General features: G+C 31.3%; 1 protein-coding gene across 3 annotated transcripts in view; it reads left to right on the top strand.

The window, feature by feature from the left end:
- The window catches only part of snz (sorting nexin snazarus), a 135,690-nt gene that overhangs the window by 41,479 nt on the left and 68,157 nt on the right, over nucleotides 1-26,054 (top strand). For all 3 annotated transcript variants that reach the window (XM_035351503.2, XM_085820510.1, XM_085820509.1), the window contains exons 7-10: nucleotides 9,822-9,895; nucleotides 14,016-14,092; nucleotides 18,463-18,680; nucleotides 19,231-19,270. In XM_035351503.2, the coding sequence (XP_035207394.1) occupies nucleotides 9,822-9,895; nucleotides 14,016-14,092; nucleotides 18,463-18,680; nucleotides 19,231-19,270 (409 nt within the window). The remainder of the gene's footprint in view (nucleotides 1-9,821; nucleotides 9,896-14,015; nucleotides 14,093-18,462; nucleotides 18,681-19,230; nucleotides 19,271-26,054) is intronic.

Raw genomic sequence — 26,054 nt, 5'->3', positions numbered from 1 at the left:
GTGCAGACAGCTTCGTTGTAATTCAGCTTCTACTCTCGTCTTCGACCTCAGTGTGATAAGCTTTAGAGCTGGGTTTCTTAAACTTTTTTCAGTCACGACCCTTTTTTATCACCGAGATTTTTTGCGACCCCCAGGACCCCATAATATTTACAAAAATTTTATGGGATCCCCATAAGTATTGCGCAAATCCGATACACACGTGAGTGAAACTGTCATTTTTTTCACTTGTACTGTAATATATGATTGCAGTTTTAGGTCATTAACTTTAATTTCTAAGTTTAAGACATAGAACAATGTGAAAATTTTAAATAAGTAACTGACGAAATGACAGCATCACAGGCAAAGCAAGGAAAATTAATGTTTATATTATAAAAAGAATGTGTCAAAACGTTTTTGTTTTTTTCTTTGTCTGTATTGTGTAAAAATCTTTGGTAATTGCAAAATTATTATGATGAGTTAAAGAAATATCAAAACTGCTAAAATTTTTGGTGATTCCCTGCTGCAGGTTGAGAGCAATAGTTCTCAACCAGGAAAAATTTTATTTTAAATTATAATTAAATTTATTATTTTAACTTTTACTTTCCAGTTTGTAAAATTTAAGTGGAGGGAGGAACAGAACCTTCTTTAGAGGTTGTTTGGATTTGAAAATCAGATTTGTCTGAAATTGCAAGGAGGGAAAGCCAGCAAGGAACTGGCGCCAGCCTAGTTACTGCGGACTGGCATTTTTTTGTACGAGGGCTGTAAATTAAATAATGGCAACATAGGTATAAATCCATTTTTAATGAACTTACGAGTACAATTGCATTACATTCCTTCTATGTAATCACAAGCAGAGCTTATAACCTTTTGCCAAATGTCAGGAAGCCGTTGTAGACCAGTGTCAAAGTGTTGATTGTTGATGTGAGTTCCCTTCTGCATGGAGTACAGATGAAACGTCATGAAATTGGTGACCTCGGAGGGATTCCTTCAACTTCGGAAACAGATCGAAGTCACAAGGACTCATGTCGTGTGAGTAGGAAGGGTGTTCCAGGATTTCCCACTCCCACCGTCTCGAAAGGGGAGTGACATTGTTTGCAGCATGGCAACGAGCGTTGTCATGCAGTACGATATGGATAATGTTGTGCAATAAACGTGGACTTTGCACCACATAGCCGGATGCAGATGGTGCTCTAGAAATCGGCAATAGTAATCAGTGTTGACAGTTTGTCCTTCAGGTACAGCATGTGTAAGAATCACACCATCCCAGTCGTATGCCATAATCAGCATAACCTTCTTTCGACTGGATAACTGTCGAAATTTCTGTGAGCATGGTAAACCTTGCTAACGCCATTCATTGACGCTTTAATTCAGGCTCATAGGCTTGTGCCCATGTCTCATCAATGGCGACAATACACTACAGAAATGAGTCTCCTTCATTGCGGTATCTCTCCAAGTAGGTGCCAGCCAGTGCATACCGGTGCCATTTCTGTACTTCGGTTAGTCAATGTGGAACCCAGCGAGAAGCAATTTCCCTCATGTTGAGAGATTCTCCATTATGCACCAACCAACCTCTAAGGATGATTCCCAGACAGTCCATTGGCGGTCTATGGTAAGGAGACCGCTCAGGATGTCAATCTGCTCTTGAGGAATAGAGGGCCAACCTGTGCCACGTTTGTGCCACAGGCTTCTACTAATCCTCGATAGCATTCTGTTGCATTTTTGTCACGGGCAGTCTTAATTTTAAGCCATGACCACTGATCACCTTTTGAAAAAAATGGAGTGATGGAAACGAAACTCCTCACTTTAACGCCACACAACAACTACCCTTCTAAGCAGATTGACTGTTTTTTGCACTCTACACATCGACAACAGCGCAACCTCACAGCTCCCATATCCTATTTGCTCATGCCTGCCCTTCTGCGAGTTTCAGGGTTAAGTTGCTACTATTTAATTTACAACCCCCATATATGAGGTGCTGGATAGCATGGAGATCCTAATAAAGTAGTGATGATTTTCAAGCAGAACAAATTAAAAAATTTAACGCAAGATGTAGAGAGAATAATCAGCTAAATTAAATGACTTCCAAGACAACGAAAGAGGCATAAATCTTCTGAAAGGAAAATGTGGTGTTATGTGTAATGCAAAGGAATACCTAAATTATGATTGCAAAGATGATGATCATCTGATATTTCGTACAAGACTGTTCTATAATGAGCAAAGGAAGCAAGTGGGTGTGAGATCATTCAAATTCCTTTTGTATACGAGCCAGTTCCCCTTAGAACGTCCTCCTTGAAGGCATCCCTTACCCTTAGGCAGATAGCCTTTGAGGCTTTGTCATAATCACACACACACATCATTCAAATTCCTGATTTAGTGACTTAGAATATCGACTTTTAGCTCTGACTGATGATGTGATTGATTCAAGTATTGGTTCCTGTTTACAATTAATTAATAAGAGACTTCTGAACTGATATTTAGCATGATGGAGAGGATCTCTTAAATAATAATGAGCAGATGTATGGACAGTAAGTGACAACGTTAAAGACGGGTTACTTAAATTTATTCCAGTCTGAGTGTCGGAAGGTTACCATTTTGCATCACATAAATTTGGTTTTGTTTTTTTATTGAAACACAAAGTGTGCTTATGTAGCCTTTCACCTCTTTTGCATGTAGTGATGATTTTAAAACTAGGTGTAATATGCAAGGATTTAAAAATTACTCTTTTTCAATGTTCTGAGATTAGAATATGGTCCTTCTTTGTATATTAAATGGGGTTTTACTATGCTGCAATGTTATTATAAGCAAGAAAATTAATAAATGTATTTATTGTTAATTCCTGTTCGTACTATAATTTGGGTGTATGTCTACCTTAGTCCTTGCAGTTGAATTGTGTTTTTCATAAACTTGGAGATTTACTTACTTTGGCTTACTTATAAAAACACAGTGCATGTACTAACTGGAATTATTTGGATGTTTTGGCAAAAAAATTGATTATTCGAGGGTGCTAAAGAAATCATATAACTATTAATTTAATTTTTTTAGTTTATTATTATTCTCTGTGAATTGAATTGATCGATCTTTATGTATGACATTTCTCCTCCTGGTGTCTTGTATGTTTATGTTGATTTAAGTGAAATTGATAGCCAATTTTTAGTAAACGAGAATGAAGTGAGTTCAGTTGGCATTCAGAAAAATATTTGTTTTCCAATGTTCCTGGATAAAATGTTTCCCACTTGATTTTCAGGTTTTAGATTTAATAACCTTGAATTTAAATTTTAGTTTACTTTTAAGTTATTCCATTCATTGATTTAATTTGCCATTAGATCCATCATCCAGTTCCTCACATAGTAGGAGTTCATTCATTTAAGTTTTATTCTTTCTTTTTTATTTTTGCCCAGCATCAGTGGTAGAAATAAAGGTAGTTTAGCTTGCAGTATAATTTTATTTAATATAGTTTTCTAATAACACTTGGGCTTTTAGTGAAAATTTGTTCATTAATTAGAAAATATGAAATATAAAAATAGTCTGTATTCCTTCTTGCACTCACAAATCATTACATAAGGATGTATTTAAAGCTTTCATAGTCTGAAGACTGTCTGCATTTCATAGTCTGCAATGATTTTAGGTGCTTTATGTTTTCCACGATATTTCATACTGCGATGTTTAGAACTGCAATATATTCTTTTTTCCCATAATGTTTTGTATGACAATGTTTTACCTCATGCTATTTTTTTCCTGACATTTTCGTCTATGATATTTTCACCTGGAACTGTTGGCTTCATTGACTATTTTAAAGGTTCCATTTGTTTCCTTATGCAAATTTTCAGAAACTAAACAGGAGAAATTTGATGTAGTTTCTGCTGGCTGGCCAATGACGTAATTTCTGCTGATTGGCTGATGATGTATTATTGAGAATATATAAATTGCATTTAACTCCATACATACTTTTATTAAACCCTATTTTTATTAAACCCATGCTGTTGACAGTCCTTTATTTTTGAATTTCTGTAAAAATATGTATTCTAAATACAAAAATTTATTATTACTATACAGATATAAGATGGATGTCAAGAGAATTAAGTTGATGTTTATAATTATAGTTTTAAGTGAACCAAAATCTGATCGTGCTCTTTCAGAATGACTTTTGGTATCAAAGGTGTGCTTTTTGTCAGATATTTTTGATAAACGGGCTCATCTTGTCTCGTCAAGAAGAAAATAGCAATATATTTACTTCAAATGATAAAACTAAAGATCAGCATTTGGAAGAATAGGGTGGAAAATGATTCATTTGAAATATTTTCAACTATTAACAATTCATATTTGAAAAAAATAATTGTAAAAGTTACCATAGATCACTTAGTTTTAAAGTTTCGCAAATACTTTAAAACAAATTTTGGTTTCGAAAAGTTATCTTGGATTCAAAAACAATTTTAATTGGGATTAATGAGATTAATCACCTGCCGTATAAAGTTCAAGAGGTAATTATATATATATAAAGCTTTTGAGTGAGTCAAGTTAAAGCTTAAGTTTCCACAAAAATCCTTGACCAAATTCTGGACTTTTAACTTATCCCACAATTTCTGAAGTTACATTAAATTTCATCTGCAGTTTAGCGCCCACATACTTATGGGAAATTATTTTTTCAGCTTTAAGGCTTATGAAATACAAATATCATTCAAGGCTGAAAAACCCTGAAGATGCTTCAATTCCATTAGTGCCAAATATTGCACCAAGATTTAATTTGCCATATAGCAAAAAGCAAGCACATCCATCTTATTAAAATGTAATTTTTCTTTCATTAATATTTGTACACTTGAAGCAAACCTTAAAACGACTCCTTTTCATATGTATATTGTTTATCAAAGAAATAAATTATATGTTTGAATATATATATATATATATTTAAACTTTAGGGTCTTCCAAAAAAATCTACAATTCCTTGCAGTAACAAACAGAAAATAATTATGTAACTTCTTTCTCATTTGTTTCTGTTCACTTTTTCTCACTTTGATCTATCTCTGGAAATTATTTTATTGATATTGTTTTATTGTTCAACACTTTTTTGTTTTGTTTTGCGGACTGTTATTTGTAGCGTTTAGTTATCAATCGAAAGCTCAGAAAAATCTGAAATATTTACATCACTAGCCGTATCCAAATACTCCTTGACTACCCCTTCCCCTTCCAAAAAAAAAATAAATAAATAAATAAAAGATGCAGGAGAAAGCCGAATATTTTTCATGTCTGTTTGTATCACTTGCTGCTCTACATTTTGAATGGATATTGAATAATATTTAGATTCATGTCATCTAGAAAGAAATCCAAGAAGTAACTTTTTTTTTCAGTTGCTATCTTTAAAATTACTAAAATATTTTTCAGAATCCAAAATAGCATCAGGAACATATGTAATGTCTCTATAATCATGTTTTGTATGCCATTTTGAAAATAGGAAATGAACCTTTTTGGGTCATGGTGACCATTATATTGGCCTTGGTATTCCTTGTTTGAAAGGATGGGGATGTCCACTTTAGTGGTCGTGTCTTTTCCCCCTATTTTCCAAGTTGAAAGAGTTGGGTGAACTGTCAAGTTTAAATTTGCTGGAGTCTTAACCACCTAATACTTTCAAAGGTCTTTGTGTTTAAGCATCTAGTTTTCCCTATCATTTCCTTTTCAGTTTTGCAGCTTAAGAATTCGAAGATAACCTCATTCGTAAATCAAAAAGAGTCTTGTGTTTCTTTGAAGTATAACGTATCTGTAAGATTTCTTGGAGTTATTTTGCTAATTGTATAGCAATGTGCCCGAAACAAAAAAAAAAAAAAAAAAAGGCTGACCATAGAAGAGGTACAAAAACTTCTACAAAAGTATGTGAAATGTTAAATTATATAACATCATAAAACACAGAAATCATAATACTAGGTATTGAAGATAAGAACTAACTATCTTGTAGCTTCTTTCTAGTCTTTCATAAACTATATACACTGCACAATTTCCCCCTTCTGGTTTGAAAGCTTTTAGCTACAAAAATATAACAGCCTGAAATATGTGAACAATGTATAGTATGAGTCATATTTGAACTAAACTCTGCATATTTTAAGTTCTTCTCACCTTTTGCTCTTAAGCATTATGTTTTCACACAGTTTTTTTAACATTTCCATACAGTTTTTAATCATTTATATAGCCTTAATTTTTTTATTTTTCCAACCATTCCTTCCACGGAAAGAATTTTAAAGAATTCAGGTAATTTCAATAAAATGTACAATAAAACAATTTCAACATACAAGGAAATATGACAGTAAATAACATTTTTGTTTACTGCCACCTTTGCATGATGTTTCTTTGCTTACAAAGCTATAAATCAAATAAGAAAATAACTGTACGAAATTTATGAAAAAAAGTGTCAGATGCATTAATGAGATGGAGGCCTGATAATTTTAAAAAAAAAAAAAAATTGTAAAATAACAAATATGGGGAATTTTATAATATAACTTTAAAGTACAATAGAATTAATTTTTGTTATCACTCTATAAAGGAACTTAATTTGATTAAGATAAATTAAAATCATTAATTAAAAATCTCAGCTTTTTTTTAAAGGGGGAGGGGGGTTATATGGTAAGTAGAAATAGAATGATATTTCCTATAATTGACATAAGCATTCTCTTCTGTGTATCAGAGTGATCTGATATGAAATCAACTGCACCTTTAAATTTTTCTCCATAAGGAAACCTTCTAGTAGTTAAGACAATAATCCCTACATTTCCCTTCCTCTTGTAAAGGAAATGCACCTCTTTCAGGATGAATCAAACTCTCTAAAAGAGACATTGCTGTAAACAGCAAGGGACTTCTTGAAAGAGAAAAAGCATAAAATAAGAAAAACCCCACCTCTTTAAAGATCTTACAGGCATCAAATCTCTGACCTGAAAAGGTTAAATATAAAAGAGGAGTACTCTCAAAACTATTTAGTAAACTTTAATAAAAATAAGTACTAAAATAATAAAAATTTCACAGATAACTAAAACTATCTGCCAATTAAAATATGTTTCAAATATTCCAGAATATGTATTGTCAAGAGTTAAACACTTAAAAAAATAGGATTTGCTTTTAAATAAAAGGGGAAATGCATTCTGTGAAAGTTGTGAGATAATGAAATTTTTTTACTCTCATGTTGCCTGTGAAAATTATGAGATAGGGCTAAATGAAACCATTGATTTAATTTCACTGAAAGTTTTTGATCTTGAAGAAGAGGAATTTATGTCTGATTGCTCTTTAAATCAATAGATTTTCATTCAAAATCTATACCAGTCTGATGCTGCTTTTTTACCTAGTTTTCTGTATTGGCTTATTTTTCTTCAAATTAACTATTTTTCTAATAAGAGTACTGCCAGGTATCCATTCACGTAGATAAATGTGATAGATCATGATAGACTGGTTAAGATGGAGAAGACTATGAGGAAAACATGAGAACAGTGGGAATGCCAGTCGCACCATTTATTCGAGGAAAAGTGCTAAGATGTTGTTACAGATTAATATGGCATAAAGCCATCTCATGTGTCAATGCATGCAAAAATGCAGTCTGGCATGGAAACATTCAAATATCTGATTCTCTCCTTTCAGATTTTTTGCAATTGCACAGCAGGTCAGACACATTTTGCGATGGCTAGAACTGCTGGTTAGCCATGACCCAAATGTGTTTAGTGAGAAAGATGTTGGACATTTGGGACAGCCATAGAAGGATTGCCATGCTGTGGAGAAAGAAACTTATACTGCATACAGATGGGCATTATCATACTGAAAAATACCCACTGGCAGACTCGGTAACATGAATACTATTAGCAGGTCTAGGGGTGTTGTCGACATAACACTGGATGATCAGGGCTGTGCAAAGGGTGACTAAATGTGACCAGCCGCGTTCGTATACAATAGCACCCCACTCATTTAGCACTCATTTATACAGGTGTAAAGGAAGTATGCTACTTCAAAGTGACATGATGTAAACTGCATTGGTCTAATCACCTTCACCAAATGGATGTAGCAGTGGTATGAGCTAAGAAGGACCCTGAAAAAGTTATCATTTCAGTACACTGCATTTCATATAGCATAAACATGGTATAACATTAAATGTTATTGGCAATAAGCCTGCATTAATGGTAGGTGATGCTAGGAGGCATTGACAATTACACAACACTAAACATATCGGAGATAAGGGTAGTTTCTGCTGAATGGTTGAACTGTCGGTATAGTGAAGCAGCGTGCCTAATGACTCAGTTTATACATTGAGTTATCCTTCACATCTGCTGATGGACAGCATGTTAGAACCATTGCTGAGAATATCATCTTGCTGTTTCATCACTCTGACTCTCGAACCTGAGAGCTGGGCATATAAGCACCCTGCTTCCTGGAAGGCGGTGATACATCTTTTCTGGAATTTGATGAATTGCCTGCAGCATTTAGATGGGTCTCTGAAGCATTCTTCTTGGCAATCGCTAACAGCGTTACCATAAAAAACAGTACAAATTTACATGGTGAGTGGACACTTGCTTTTTCTCTGCTAACTTGCTATGTTTTGGTGTACCATACACATGCTTATGCAATCAGTACTTGCTTAGCTGGATTTGAGGTGTTTTCTTGTCAAATATTGTTACTTTTCATTGTGATTTTGAGGAGCATGATTATATTGTAGTATATAATTATATCATTTAAAGATAAAGATGCTATCCTGACCTTTATATTTTGATTTCTAAATTTAATTTATTGGAGGAAATATTTCCATTCCATTGTTTACCTCAAATGCGTCGGGGGTTCTTTTCTGTTATGCACTTGCTGTGTATTTTGGCGGCACTTTTGTAATAATGTGTATGTATGGATTAATCATTCTTGTTGCACACGTATTCCCATATACATATAGTTCTCAGATGGTATTATCGTTGGGTCTCGACATGTGTTTGGCTTCACTCTCACAGGGCCAAAAAACATGGCAGTTGCATAACAGGGAAGTACCATTCTAGGTAATACAGTACAAAGTCTTTAATCCGGACTCATCGGAACTTCGGCGATTCCGGATTAGTGGTTTTTCCGGATTATAGATCATCAATTTAAATCTGGTAAGATGGCATGCAGAAATTATAAAATTAAAAATATGAAACCGTAATTTATGAAATAAAGAGCAATTATGATCTAAAGGGTATCAAAATTTATATAAAAAAAAGGCTTAATATTTATTTGTTTACTTTATTAAACATTTCTTTTAATGTACGTTGTTTAAGTTCCTTCGTTTTTTGTTCAAATACTTTCTGTTTAATTCTATAAACAGACATAATTTCTTGTTCAGTTCCATTGTTTAAGTCCTGTAATTGCTGTTTTGAAAATACCGACTAACTTGTCAATCAAATTTTTTTTGTTTTCAATAACCTCTCTGTCACTTTCTTCACTGTCGGAAGCGGTACATTGAAACATGCTTTCGTTTTGTAGATCCTTTGGCAGCTCCAGAATCGGAAACTCTTTTTGACATAATCGAAAGTTCAAGCTTACTTTTTATAAAATTGCTCTAACAGTCTGCAAAAAATAATAAGCCGGATCCAATTAGGAGATTAAGGAACAACGCAATCTGCAACATTAACTGAAATAGATAATTAGATAATTTTACCCTAGCTTATACTGACCGTTATACATTAAACGTGCATGCATAAACGTATTATGTGCATGCATAAATGCGCATGCGCAGAAAGTTTGTAGCTTTGAGGTCCGGATTAAAGACTTTGTACTGTATATTCTACTTATTTTATACATCATTCCAAATTTTGTGGTTTATGTGGCAATATTTTTAGTAATATATTTTTTAATGCTATTAGGTATTACATAGTGACTGAAATAATGCAAGCAACTACTATGAGCAACTTGAAGCGATCTAAAGGAATGGATGCAGGTTAGTTCATTCTTTTCTTGAAGAGATAATTTCTTTAATAACAAAGGAGCATTACTTTATGACTAGAGATGATCATAGAGTTAGGTTAATAATATAATTTAGAAAGAAAGGCTTGCTGTATTATACAGCAAGGCTCATTATTGTAAAAATAAATTGAACACTAGAATATGAATAGTTTATTTTTTATTTTGATACTGATCATCATGTAAACCCATGTATAAATACTATTGAGTTTAATACATAATCAAATATGCTATTTGGTGTTAAAAGTGTGTTATTTTGTGTATCAGTTAACCTTTGATATAAAGGAAATGATGGCCATGAAAATAAATCAAAAAGTAATCAGTCATAGTGCTCTAGAGCTTTTGGTATTTTTTTATTTTGTAAGCTTTATTTTAAATTTAATAAGCTGTTGTAGAAAAATTATCAACAAAAAAAGGCATTTTATCATTTTTATAAAATAATTTTAATAAATGACAGAAATGCCTGCTAAGTTGCATGGAATAATATTCAAAATACATCTTTAGTTTCATACATTTAAAGTACATGAAAATGCAAATTTTCAGCAACGTTAAAAATTTATTCAAATACGTTTTTTAGCTCCTACACTAACAAAAAAGGTAATCAAAAACAAGTCAGACTGCAAGTTAGCAAACAGTTTCTGGTAGTCTGATGTTCGAGAAGATCAGTATCAGTTTTAGAAATATGTAACAACAAATTTATATCTATGTAAGAAAAATAAGTTTGAAAAGTAATAATCAGGCACATGTCCACATTTCTCATTGCATATTTTGCTATTATTAAGTGTACTAAAAAAATTTGAAAATATATTAACATGTAGCACAATCGGCAATTATTATTTGGGGGGGAAGAGAAATTTCACAGTCGGTAGATAAAGTGATTTATTTTCTGCCACATACTTTTTTTAAGGGGTTTACAGATGTTTCCTAAGAATTTATCAAATCTTTTCATCCTTGAAGGGGTTTTGACTGTATGTTTATAAAACTCTGACAATGTAAATTAATGAATTTTTACAAATTCACATAAATTATGATATTGATTACTTTTTACTTCTGATATCTAATTCAGTAATTCTGGCTCATTATAGGACTTTTATCAATGAGTTACTTTTCCATCATGAGCACATAAAGTATGTTATCATTTTCTTTCTTACGATTTGGGTAGTTTTTTAATATTTTCTCATACAGTCAGTCTCGTATCTTTCTGTCTGTACCGAATATTAGAATGATGTACTTAACTTTTTTCCTGTATAAGGCAGAATTTCTGTTACATGCAAATAAAAAAGTGTATGTAATATGTAACAAGTTTTTTGAAAAGTAGAGCAGTAATAACTTATTTACCCATGTAAGAGTAATAATGAGAAAAAGTGAATAGAGATAATTTTCTTTTCAAAACATGCTTTTAAAGCTGTTAGTGATGAGAAGTTGCATATAAAAATAGCATTGAATAATGGAGTGGAGATAATGTTCAGAATATGGCTTTGTCATATGAAGAACTTACAAACAAGATATTTAAAGTAGGATCAAAGTTTATCAAAAAAATAATGGGAAAAAAATTAACACCATGTAAGCAAATATTACATTTTATTATATCTTTCTGGTTTTAAATGCTTTTGTTTGTTTGCTCTGTCTAAAAGAAATATTTTTATATTGAATGTTACTCTTTTGCTATGTGGTTGTGTCTTTATATATAGTATGTGTGCGTGTGTGCAAGCGAACAATAGAACTCTGCTGTAATGAATTTCAAGGAACAGGAAGTTTAGTTCACTATATCTGGTTGTTTACTATATCCTGTCTGATTTTTACTTCCTTGTACAAGGTTAAGGAAGTATTTAATCTCAAAACATTTTGGTTATCATATTTCAACGAAAATATCCTTTTCAATTGTTCTCAAAACCATTTGAACAATATTTTTGTGTGAAAACAGTGTTACAAACTTGAAGTCAGTGTGGTTAAAAGTGTGGTTTTTACAGTCGTCTTGACTGTAAAAACCACACTGAAACCATTTATCGCTTACTTTGTCAAAAAAAAAAAAAAAAAAGAAAGAAAGAAAGAAAGAAATCTTGACATCACAACCCTTGGACTCACACTCTGAACCCATCATAAAAGCTATTTTGACATGTAGCAATAACTAAAGAACGCAAAATTACAGAAAACACGAAATGGTAATGTTCTCCATTCAAGGTAGGAAATCTCACTGTAAAAAAATGAGAATAAAGTAGAACTAGTTACACGAACTCTTAGCAATATTCAGAAATACAAAAAGTAATCGTGGAATATAACGAGACATATAAGTAGCAACAGTACAGATACAAAAGAGCTGAATGTGTGACGTGATACCGACCAAGATGGGGTTAAATTTTTTTTTAAAGATTTTGGGGGAGTCAGCATTATGCTGTAGAACGATTCAATTTAATCAGCAATAAAAATGTCTTTATACTGCCAAGAATATAAAGAAACTTATAAAAAAAACTTCAATATTACTCATTTCATACCTAGATGCCAGCCAAGTCTAAAAGTTTTACAATGTGGCCTTTTCTAAAAAACGTTTGCCAACTTCTGCCTTAAGGGAGAGAGAATGAGCGATTCTCAACCGATGGTTTGCAACAGAAAAATAAGTGGTATGCAGGGAAACAAAATATTTTTAACTATTAAATTCAAAAATTAAATACCCCAACATCCTGTTTAAGTTTTTTCTCTAACACTCATAAATTTGTTTGATCTGAGCTATAACTCTTTTCTTTATACTGGGATCCCCAAATTTTTTTCCACAATTTTTTTTATATTTAATTTTGAAATGCTGCATAATTCTGCAGTAATTTTTATTGAAGAAATTTTGTTTTGCATCTTTAAACTATCCAACCACCCATTTGAGAACAAAAAAAAAACTGTCTCTCTAAAGTATCTAACAAGTTCATTGACTTTTGTCACAAACATTTGTCTAGATATTTGCAGATTATGACTTTGAATTATCAGCCATTTCAGTAATCTCTTTCAATATCCTCAGCATTTTCGTTGTATTCAAATTTTTTTCATCATCAGAAGTAATTAAATCTGATTTTTTCATATGATATCATCTGTAGATTTGTATACACTGTATTCCCAGTAGATATCAAATTGGTGTTTTGCATTTATCAAAACATGTTCACATTATCTTCAAGGCAGGAATGCTTTACATTTACAGCTCGCAGTATGTGAAAATTTTACTCTCCTGGAAAAGTATTTCCTTTACATTAACCAGTGTGTCTCTTTCTTTGTGCAGCAAGAACCAAAGATATATATGTAAGTCAGCAAAGGTTCACTAGCCTTTATAAAGTATATCCTAAATCTTGGAAAAAAAACCTAAGAAATTCGTATTCAAATAAAACAAACTGATAAAGCTAAAAAAATTTCATTCTCTAAAAGGTGAATTAATAGTAGAACCCCCATGCTCATAAGATTCAGTACTTCCTCTCACCTGCAATAACAAAAATTTAAAAATTTCTGTCAGTATCATTAGCCGTGAATAGAGCTGTTTTTAAGAGCAGTAATGTAAAGGTGTTTTCTTTAAGCAATCGAAATTTAGGTGTTACATGTTGATTGCATGATATTAAGTAATGTAGATGATTTTTTTAAGAATTTGTAATTTCTTCATTGAATCATGGAATTTTTAAATGTTCATTCATTATTATGGGGTTCAACTATATTTCTTTAAAAAACAATTTTTTCATGTTTTGCCAAGCAAAAAAGATAGGTAGTCATTGGTGAAATTAGTTCTCATTTAGAAATATTATCAGATTTCACCTAGCTTTTAATGCATATCTTTATATATTTTAAGTGGATGCTTTTTTATAATATATTTTCTTGATCTTCATCAGTTTTTGCTTTATTGGAGTAGAGAAGCTATATTTTAAAATTTTGCATGTATTTTTATTTTCTGTCGCTTATTAGATCATGCATTTTTTTTCATGTGCTGTACTAGTTTTTTTTTTTTTTTTTTTTTTTTTTTTTTTTTGGCTTTTGCTATTCCCTTTCTTATCACTTAAAATTTATTTATGTTTGTATGTGTGTTTTATATATTTATAGTTTTCCTCTAACATTTTGTTAAATTTCTAATATAGATAAGGAATTTAATCCCCAGAAAACAAGTAAGGGAGATTTATTGCAATCTAGGAACTTGTCAAGGTATTTAAACCAGGTACATTTAATGTTGTTAGTTTTCTTTAATATTATGTTTGTACTTCATAAATTAACCTTTTGCACTTTGATGGTTCTGCTATAACTGTTGCAGCATGCTAAAGTGGTTAATCCATCAGTGATCCAATGCGCATGTGTAAAGCATAGGCTTTGAGGTCTGGATTTTAGATCATTCCGGATATTGGAACGTCCAGGTCTCGGACTGTGCACTGTACTAGTATTTATTAGTTTTAATATCTTGAACCACTGGGCAGCTCAGTGATTGGGTGGGTATGACCGTTGCAGGTAGTCAATATTTCCAAGTTTTAGTAAAATGCAAGACAGTCTGTAAAGTAATAGAGAAACCAAATTCTTTGCAATTATGTTATTAATAAGTAAATAACTCTGAAATTTGAGGTGGTTGTGCAATATGCACTAAAAAAAAAATGTTTTTAGCTAAGTAAATTGGAACTCTTTTCTGTCTGTAGATGGTAATTTGGGGTAACATTTGCAGTTTTTCTGTGATAAAACAAATTTTGAAAGAAGGAAAATGGACCTGACCTGATGAGAGAGCATTATCGCTCTAAAAATTTTCTATGATTTTTAACCACTAAAAAGACGTGCCACACATGTCAAGATGCTTTTGTCTCAAACTGCGCAAAAAAATAAAAATAACGTGGTGCACATGTCGCCAAACGAGATTGTTTATTTCTCTTACAGCTCTGGATTGCACTCGCAGACGCAGAGCGGCGTAAATGAGACACTTTACTGCCTGTTATATTGTAGCGCACGGCACCGCAACCGGGAAGTTTAGTCGTAGCGCAAGTGGTTAAATGAGGCTAAATCAAGAAGAATGCCTTCAATGTCTGCAATTAGCATATGGAAATGAAGCTGCATTGTGCAACTGTATTCAGGTGGTTTACAGAATTTTGTAGAGGCCAAAATTCTTTTCTGCATGAAGAATACATAGGAAGATCTTTGTCTGCTATAATCCCAGAAAATATAGTGGCCATACAAAATGCGTGATAACTTCTGTACCTACCAAATGATACAGGTACAGGTAAAAGTAGGTGAGACATCAGAATTTTCGTATTGGTCGTAAGTAATGAGAGGTCATCTCTTTTTACTTCCTTGTACAAAAAAAAAGGATGTATCGTAATCGTGAAAAATTTTGCGTACCATATAGCAATGAAAATGTCCATTTTGACCGTTCGCTCATGAATCCATTTAAATGATGTTTTTTGTGTGACATCTGTACATATGGACAGAATAAAGGACTTTTTCCGCAAAACAGATTGAAAAATGAATTTCAGAAGAGATTTTTACTTCCTTGTATGAAGTAAAGGAAGTATTGTAATCATGAAAAATTCTGGCTATCATATTTCAACAAAAATATCCATTTTGACTGCTATTGAATGCAACTTCATATTTCAACAAAAATATCCATTTTGACCGCAATCGAATGCAATTTAACGATGTTTTTTGTGTGACATCTGTACAGAAGGACAAAATAAAGGACTCTTTTGCTCCAAATGAGTTATAAAACTCATTTAAAATGGAATCAGAAGAGATTTTTTTCATGGCATCTGTACTGTGTATGTATTTATCTCGTATAACTCAAAAACGATTAGCCTCAGAACATTGAAATTTTGTATATAGAACTGCAATAACATGTAGTTTTGCACCTCCAATTTTGGTTGGAATCAGCTGCATCAGAAATATATATATAGACCCTGTTACTCTGCTCAATGAGCTCAGTTTTATTTTTTCTCTTTTATCTTATATATTGGTTAATTGTGCATTATTTGTTTTAAAAATGATTGAATTATATTATTCTGATCTTCTGGTTAAGGTTTTTATGCCTTTAGTTTATCTGCATGCAATAGTCGTAGAATCATCAACAATTTAAAAGGTGTTTAAGTGCGACTAAGCCTAAATTTTTTTTTTTTTTTACCATAGCAGCCATATTTGTTTACATTTGAAACTTAGCAGAATAGGGATTTAAGTCTTTCTGCACCTTTTTGTCAAGTGGGACCAAAAGGGAATTTTTAATTTTGTGTACCGAAAAATTTGCCTGCTGGCCGAATTGCTTGTTTTTGCATATAAACTGTATTTTTAACTGTAAAAATTGTTTTTTTAATTGTTTTAACTGTAATTGTTTTTTAACTCTAATTTGTTTTTTTTTTAATTTTTCAATTTTTAATGACTATATTTTATGTAATTAATGACTATATTCAAATGTCATTAAAGATATATTTCTCACTCAATTAATTCAGTTCTCACTTAGAACTGAATTATTCTCACAGAACTGAATTAATTGAGTGAGAAGTATATCTCTAATGACATTTGAGGAAATAAGTTTAAATGGAATGCAGGAAAAATGCATATAATTTAATATTCCATACAAGGAAGTCATGGTGTACACATCAGATTTTTTTCATGATGGCTGTATGTACGTATGTATGTATTTTGCATTCAAAAATGAAGAGCCTCAGAACATTGAACTTGTGTGTAGGACTGCTGTAGCATGTAGTTGTGCACCTCCCTTTTTTATTACAAATGACCATACCAAAAGTATATGAATATATATATATATATATACACTTTATATCAACTCTGTTACCGGTTTTGGTGAGTTCAGTTCTTTTATTCGTATATATTGGTAACTTGTGCATTTTGTGCTTTAAAACTGATTGAATTATGTTGTTGTTATAGTCTGGTTAAGGTTTTTATGCCTTTAATTAATCTGCATGCAAGAGTTGTAGAATTATTAACCTTAAAAAATTGTTAAAGTGTTACTAAGTGTAACAAAACTGCTATTTGTTTACATTTTAAACTTGTAGTAGAATAGTAAATTAAGTCAGTTTCTGCACCTTCAGTGTCTTTAGGCTAAGCGAGACCAATAATAAACTTTTAGTTTTGTGCATCGAAAAATCTGCCATCTTGTCCGCTGATCGAATTGCTTGTTTTTGCATAAAAACTCTAATTTTAATTCTAAAAATTAATGCTGATGTAGATATCACAAAGCAGCCTATTAAATTATATTAATTGTAAAAATTGTTTTTTTTTTAACTGTTTTAACTGTATTTGGTGTTTTATTAGCCCAAAGGGGCAATTTGCCCTGTAGGACTATTAATTTTGTTTTGGCATTTTGCATTGAAAACTTTAAAAGGCTATATCACTTTTCAAATTTGACACCATATATTATCGCTTTGTCTTATATTTAAAGAAATTAAATAATGAAGAATCTGTGTAAATATATGTATGTTTCTCACATTGTGATAAAACAACGGTACCTAGAGCCATCAAAATTTAAATAGCATAATCTTCTATAGAATATGGGCATGTAGAAACCCTAATATGACTTTGAAATTTGTTTTATTATTGATTTCAGATTTTGTAACACTTCAACAAATTTTTGATTAAAAAACTAAACGATTTCAAAGCGAGCAATGGCAACACTGTATGAAAAAACATTTTTATCTCCATCACGCGAGACTCGGTATCGGAAATTCTCAAGATATACTCATTTTAAAATTAATTTGCAATATTGCTGTTAAACTGACTTTTATAGTTTGAGTACGTAGAACATGATATTTAATAAATAAAGGTAACACACAAAAGGTTAAATAAAAAGTCCATTTGGATGTAATTTAAGATCTGAAACCTTTCAGATTTTTATTTATTTATTGTATTTTACAATTTTGAAGGAAGATGTTTTGAGTTTTAAGTGCTTTTTTTTTACCTTGCCTCAAAGTGAAAACTGAATTAATTGAATGAGAAATGTATCTGTAATTGAAACTTGAGGAAATAAGTTTAAATGAAATGCAGCAAAAAATGGGTATAATTTAATGGGCCATGCAAGGAAGTCATGCAGTGTCCACCTCAGATTTTTTTATATGGTGAGATTTTTCTGAAATCGTTATTGCAATGTATTTTAGGTAGATCCCAGTGTATTTTAATAATTAAAATTTAAACATATTTGTGACCTGTTCTTATGAATTCTGTATTCTGAATATTTTTGTAATGTGTATTGCTTGTTCACCATGCAAATATTGGCTATGTATAATAACTTCTGAAAGGATTACAGTACTTTTGTTGCTCCTTGTAACAAGAATTTAGATATAAGCATATAATTAGTTGTTGTTTATAATTAATTTTTTTTTTTTTTTTTTTCCCAACTGGTGCTTGCTTTAAGATAAAATGCAGGATGAACAAAATGAAATTATTTCATTCTGTTATATAGTTTACAATTCCCCAAATGTGTTAATTCAGTTTTAAGATCATATGAAATAAGTTAGCATGATCTTGCAAATATCTTTAAAGGAAGTTTTTAAAATGTAAGTTTAATAGAATTTTCGTTTTTAAATGAATTTTTTTCATTATTTATAGTTGCGATTTGCGAAAACACAGTGTGAAAAACGTCTTAAAGCTCTTGGTGGACCTGATTATCTGTCTTCTCCAAGGATGGGAAATGATTCACCTTTTAAAGAAAATGCATACATACCTGGTCAGAAAGTCTTATCTATGTCAGTTATAATGCAGTCCAGTTTCTGTAGACGTCACTTTTCTAAATTTCTTCAGAAAGAAGAAGTTCATTCTCTTTTAGGGTAACAAATTTGAATTGAAGAATCTCATTTCAAAGTAATCAAGGTTATAAAAATTCCATGCATAATTTCAATTAAAGCAGGCTTATTGGAAATTATTTATAATCCATTTTAAGCTAAATTTTCTGTTAGATTTCTTTAAAAGAAGGAATCTTCTTTATGGATTTTAAAATTGCTCCCCATTGTATGAAATTAGTTTAGTAAATTAATTCTGTGATCTGCTTAGCAGATTTCACTGTAATAAATTAATTCTGTGATCTGCTTAGCAAATTTCACTGTAATAAATTGATTTTTGCTGTCAGACTTAAAGCAGTTAGTTGACTGACTGAATTTCAATATTAGTTAACTATAGATTTCCAAACAAAAATAGCATCTACATTGAATTTAAAAAATTATGAATCTATTCTATGAATCAAGTTTATTAATATTACAAGTCATATTAAAATATTATTATATTCTTATGTAGTTTGTTCATTAAAATGTGCAAACTTTTATATGAAGAAATGCTCATTTCTTTTATAATTTTATTTTATCTATTTTTTTTTTTTTTAAGGTTTTGGGAAGCAGTTGAAGATATGAAACATGCAGATAAGGTATTTTTCAGGCAATTTTTAGTGTTGCTTTTTTCCCATTTTCCTTTTATTTTTCCCATAATGTGGTATTTCAGATTATTATTTTTTTCCTATTATTAAAAATCGACCACCCGGTGGCTAAGTGGCTTGTGCATTGCGCAGCTACACAAGAGGTTCGTGGCTCAATCCTCGGGCTGAGCAAGGTTGACTCAGCCTTTCATTCCTTAAGCAGGTTGTTAAAATGAGCACCAAGTTCATCTGAGGACTAAACACCAGGAGTCCTGTGACAAGCTGACCACTTGCCCAGGGCATATGCTGGTGCATCCCGGGGCCAAGGTCAAGAAAGCAAATTTCGGGGCACTGCAGGCCGTGGCCCACTAGGGCTGTTGTGCCGCTGAGTTTAGTTTATTATTAAAAATTAACATGCAGAGGTAAATGCTGTAGGCTGTCTTAAATGTGATCATGTTTATCCGTGGCTATTTTGATAACATTAAACAATGAGAAAAAATATCCATCAAAATAGCAAAGGAGTGAAACTGATTTAATGTAAATATGACTAGAAACATATAAATCTTTACTTAACAACATTTTAATTAGGAAAAGACGAGTTTATTTATGAACTGGTGTTCTTTAATGTAAGAGTTCATTTGTGAACTATTCATAATCTTTTTGGAAATTATTTGGCTGGGTAATACTTTAATATTGAGAGCACAACCCTCACAAGAAGAGGACATGTCAGTGTAAAATTCTAAATTAGACAAAAAAGTAATCATAGTTTTACATAGATGTTTTCAAAAAAGCCTGCAAGTGGGTTTTTTTTTTTTTTTTTTTTTTTTTTTTTTTTTTTTTTTATGCTGCTGAAGAGTCCTGTTGCCCACAAAATAGATGAAGTTATTCTAAATCTACATCAAACTGAATTTGGTTGCTTTTTTGCTTGATTTTAAATGGTTGACTGAAATCGAAACCAAGCTGTTTGGTGATTTAATTCTTTACTTGGTGGCATTTCTCTATTTTATAATTATTTTGACTTTATTTGGTGACTTTACTATCAGTTTAAACATTTGTTCTATAATATTTTGATTACAGTGGCCGAATTGTTGATCACATTAAACAATGTATTTTCCATGTATTGTACACAAAGAGGCAAGACTTAACATTCCATAACAGTATCTGAATGATAACATTAACCATGACCATATTAAGTGATGTCTGCTGCATATGGATCATATAGCTTTTACTGCAATAATAAAATATTGAATCATATCTTTGATAAAAAGGTATAAATACAAAATTGTATTTTGTGGGAAAAGAAGGCAATTTATATTTCTGTTTTTGAATAATGTTATTCCACTATAATAAAGCTAATTTTTGGAAGACATTAGATTCTATCCCTGTCTGTGAAATGATAAAATTGTCATGAGCGGGTATGTGTGTCTGGTATCCAGAAAGTACATCATTGGATAGTAGACTTGCAGAAACATAACACGGCTCTGATTCTCTATATTGTAATATTAAATAATAGACATTTTGACACTTGAAGAAAGTTCCCAAAGCAGTAATATTTGCTGAGACTTGATCTATGCTTTAAACTGAATATTGAATGGCATCTAAGCAATTCTCGCTAACATTGACATCTGGTTAACAAGGGAATCAGTTGATGATACATATTTTGGATGAGTGCATCTTAAACATTATTTGTTCCTGTAGGCATATTTAATGTTGCAATGAAGCCACAAGAGCACCAATTAGAGTGAACGTGTAAATATGCGTGGGCATAAAATATCTGAAAGGAAATTAATAATCAGCATTCAAAGAAATTTGTGTATGTATAAGGTGCCTTAACTTGATCTAGCTGATCATGTATTGTATAATGTTCCAAAAATTTTAATACATATTTTAAAAGCTGGGAAATCACTTAACTCTCCTTTACTTCCAATTTAATTAGTTTAAGATACTGGAGATGGTGTTAAAATAAGTTTTGAACAAAGAAAATATTTTTTTTTTTTTTTATGTTATTGAATGTTTGACAGGCAGAAATAGTTTAGTTTTTAATTGCCTTTTCAATGCTGCTTAATCATCCCTCAGATTAAAGGAACATTTGAAGCAGTTGAAATAGTTCAAAATGTCCATAGAAATGTTCTGGGAGATCATGAACATCACTATGCTGCAGATGGCTAGAAAATCATATGGAAGCATATTGCTAGTATAGAAGAAAATTGTAAGGCACGTGAATCTGATATCTGAAAATTTCAAAACCATGCATTTGTCACATTTTGAAGCAGTGTTAAATTTACATTCTAAAAGTAATCTGTGCTCTCAAAGAAGATAATTTTCACAAAGAACTGTAGGTTTGCAGATGCTAGAATCCGAAATGCATAGAAGATATACAGTTTCCGAGAAAGAATGTTTACACCTATGAGGTTTCAATTAAAATAGACTTTCAATAAAATCACTTTTTTTTTAGTTTCTTTTGCTAATAAACACTAAAATTAAGATAAATCAAACAGGGAAGTCCATTTTGGTTTCCATTAAAAACAAGCATGAATAATGGACCAGAAAATATATAAATGGAGGTAATTAATTTACAATGTGATGTAAATTTTATTTAAAGATATAGATTTTATTAACAACAAAAATCTCAGTTATGAATTTTTGCATTAAGGATAATCACTTTGTTTAGGAATATATATGTGAACAGATTTTTTTCACAATTGAAAATTAATAAGAATCCAGGTGACTTATGAGCATCTACAATCCATGATGAATATAATTTCTATCCAAGGCTACAAATTTTATCAAATTGTAATGCTGTTATCAAGCTGTACTAAGAAATAAAGGAGTTAATAATTATTTGCATACATATTTTTATGTGTGCCAGCCTTCGTCTGGCTTTTAAATGTACTGGGAAAATGGCTGAGGGAACACCAAACGTTAAATTTAAAAACTACGTAGAATTTTACTCTGCAGAACAACTTCATAAAAAAATTATTATGTATAACAAAATTACAATGAAATAAGAAATATCCCTTAATACAAATAAATTAACCAACTTCCCTTTGCAAAATCGTAAGAACTCAAATGGTATAAAGGAGGTTTAGAACTTTGTTTCCTAAAAAAATCACTCAAAACTTTTCAATATCTTAAAAACAGTGAAATGAGCAATAAATAACATAAAAGAATGCAAAAAATTCTGAAAAGTATATTTATTGATATTTTATCTTATATTTTCAAGACAAAAAATATTACAATGAAATAAGCTATATCCCTTAATACAAATATTAATTATCCTAATAAAAAAATTAACCAACTTTCCGTTGAAGGGAAAAAATCATGCAAAACTGTTCACTATCTTACAAACAAGAAATAACATGAAAGCTACTCAAAAACATAAAATTCCGCACAGAATTTTACTCTGCAGAACAACTTTAACAAAAAAAAGTAAATAAAAATGTAATAAATAAATATATATATATAAATGACAATGAAATATGCCAATCTCTTAAAAACAGTTACATAAGAAATACGATGAAAAATTGTTGCCAAACCCATATTTCTAAAAGAATGAAACTATTCAAAATGATGCGATTTCATCAAAAATCTATCTACAACAATAAGACAGGAAAATTGTTGCCAAAATCTCATTTTTAAAGATGTGAGAAGTGTACTCGGAAGCTTCATTTAAATTTTTTTTTTTTTTTTAAATACAAAATATTATCATTTTTCCAAAACTCTTTTTGTAAAAGCAGTCACAAGGATGAAAGTTTAACGTGTCCAAAAATCAAAGAAAAATAAACTGTACGTTTTTTAAAAATAAACTTTTTTAGAAAAAATCCCGTTGAAAAGGTGTTAAGCTCCCTTTGTTAAGTAAATTCATATTGAATTGATTTATTGAAACACAAAATTTATTTTAAGTTCGTAAAATAGCTAAGTGCCGACGTTTCATGATGATGGGAAAATGGAGTGTGTAGAGTAAAATCTCGCTTTCCTATAGCCCATTATGTCTCAAAATGGCGCAATTTCGTCACAAAACATAGAATAAAAAAAAATTCGAATTCGAATTTCGAAAAAATCGCGTCGAGGTGCACTGGCTCTTGTCTAGATGCACCTATGTACCAAATTTCGTAGCCGTGCGTCTATTAGCTTACTCGCTGCGCGAATGAAAGACACACACACACAGACAGACTCTTTGTTTTATTATAAGTAGAGATTATTTGAAAGAAATGTCAGTTTTAAGAATTTAATATTTAACTGTCAATATGTTTGAATTGCCAAGTGTAACCAACAGAAAAGGTCTTGTCTTTAGATTTCAGATAGAAAAAAAGTATAAATCTGTATTTTTTCCTCTGTGATATTATCATAATTGTTTACATAAATTTTGTTAAATATTTAGTAGGTTAAATTTAAAATGTATTTTAAAAGGTTTTTATTTTGTTAATAAAATGTTCACTGTATTGAAAAAAACGATTTTGGTCTTCAGTTGTTCTCAGATTTTGCATTTGCCTTGTATATAGTTTGAGACCACTGTTATAAAGTAAGCAGTGATACTCAGATAAGACACTGTTATTTTAAACATATTACGAAGCGATTAACAATACGAATGCGAAATTCGAAAAGCGAGTAATAACACTTGATGATTCTTGTTCGAACGCTATTTTTGTTTCGATGAGTTTGCATCAGTCTAATTTTGATCTTGATTTGGTATACAAAAATACATGACGATATCTTTCATTTATATTTAATGAAAACACCAAAATATATCACAGTAATACAAACACATCGCAATGGCGAACCACAGTTACATAATGTAAAAACACAGAAGAATTCTTTCAGCACAACAGCGCCCTCTATACTATGAAAAGTTCAAACACACCCCACCTGTGCTATGTTAAAAGCACACTAAATTTCATATCAATAATATATGTAGATATAATCACAAATCAATACTGAAAACTACATTGCAAATTAATACAATACATGACAAAAACATGTATAACTTTAAACTTCAAAAGGATAGATCAATTGGACAGGTCTTCTATAAAGTCCTTGAGAAGTACGAATCAAACATGAATGCACATACCCATCCCTACCTTTATAAACTTCTTCTATAATTCCAATAGGCCATAAAAATTTTGATTTCGTCGATCCCTCCAGCAATACAACCTCACCTTTTTTAAGATTCCTTTCAGAAGATGGATTTAGAAAAGTATGCACAGACCGTAATTCGAGGAGATAATTCTCCTTCCACTTTTTCCAAATTTGTTTCAAAAGATTAGTTTGATATAGTTTTCTTCTAGTCAAAGTCTGCCTGTTCAAAGGTTCATTCCTGAAAAAGGTCGGCGAAATGTACAGGATAAGAAATATTTTCTTGCCCTGGAAAATAGAAATGGGCAGGTGTGAGAGCTTGTGGCTCTTTTATTTCATTGTGGACATAAGAAAGATGTCTACAATTTAGAACTAACTCAATTTCTGATAGAATAGTCATCATTTCCTCAAAGTTAAGAAGAGCCCTTCTGAGAACCTTTCTCAAAGGATCTTTGATACTTTTCATAAGCCTTTCATAAAAACCACCCCACCAAGGCGCGTGAGGCACAATATATTACCAAGTTATGCCGTTTATTGATATGAAATCTTTCAATTTTGAATCTATTATAATTTTTTAAAATTCTTTAAGAATTTCATTAGTGGCTCTAAAGCTCTTAGCATTGTCGGAAATGATAACTTTATAATTTCCTCTCCTAGCTAAAAATCTCCTTAATGACAAAATAAAATTTTTTGTTGACATATTTGTGATTAATTCTATGTGCACAGCTCTAGTAGCACTGCATGTAAATAATGTTTTATAAGCCTTTTGAGGCGTATCCTTTCCTGATTTTATTAAAACTGGGCTAGTGAAATCTATGCCAGTTACAGTAAAAGGAGGGTTTTCAGTAATTCTACTTTTAGGTAGTTGACTAGTTATTTGTTTAGCTGGTTTCAACTTATACTTTCGACAAATTAGGCAGTTACCTAATACTCTTTTTATAATTTGTCTACCTCATGGAATCCAAAATGTAGACCTAATTTTGGCTAGCGTAAATGTAACTCCACCATGAAAAATTTTATTATGTTCTTGAATAATAATTAACTCTGTAAATTTAGACTGCTTAGGAAGAAGCATAGGATGAGCTTCATCCTTTGTAAACGCTCCTTTTTCTAATATGTCTTTTATGCGCAATACACCACAACTGTCGAGAAATGGAGCTAAATTTGAAAGTGGATAGTTTTTAGGAATCGATTTACCATTTTTTAAGGTTTTGTAATTCTAGGTTGAACTCTATGTTTTGCTCATGTTTTATCCAGTCTATTTCAGCATTTTGAAGTTCTTCTGCTGTGAGAGGACCTGCAATCGTTTGTCGTTTTTGAAGATTATTAACAAAATGTTTAACTAGTACAGTTACTCGTAGTACTTTTAACAAACAACTATATTTCCTTAAATCTAAAATAAATTTCGAATTTTCTACCAAAAAGTTATTTTTCACTGTACTTTCAAATTCTTTTTTTTAGCTCTAAGTCTTCGTCTATAGATTTTAATATCTCTCTTTCAGTAGGCCAGTATTCGGGTGACTGGTGGACCGTGCCACCAAAGACGGTTTGTAGCTAAATTTGCTGCAGAAATTCCTCTGAACAAGATATCTGCAGGGTTATCCGTACCAGGGCAATGAGCCCAATTATTGGTATCTGATAAAGATTGAATTTCTTCTAATCTATTTTTTACAAAAGTTTTGTATTTACTAGCTCATCCCTTAATCCAACATAACGTAATCAT

The sequence above is a fragment of the Stegodyphus dumicola genome, chromosome 7, assembly GCF_044657685.1.
Source record: "Stegodyphus dumicola isolate Sdum_Otavi_A_Nest chromosome 7, ASM4465768v1".
Lineage (NCBI taxonomy): Eukaryota > Metazoa > Arthropoda > Arachnida > Araneae > Eresidae > Stegodyphus > Stegodyphus dumicola.
This window is presented reverse-complemented; position numbering and strand designations above follow the sequence as displayed.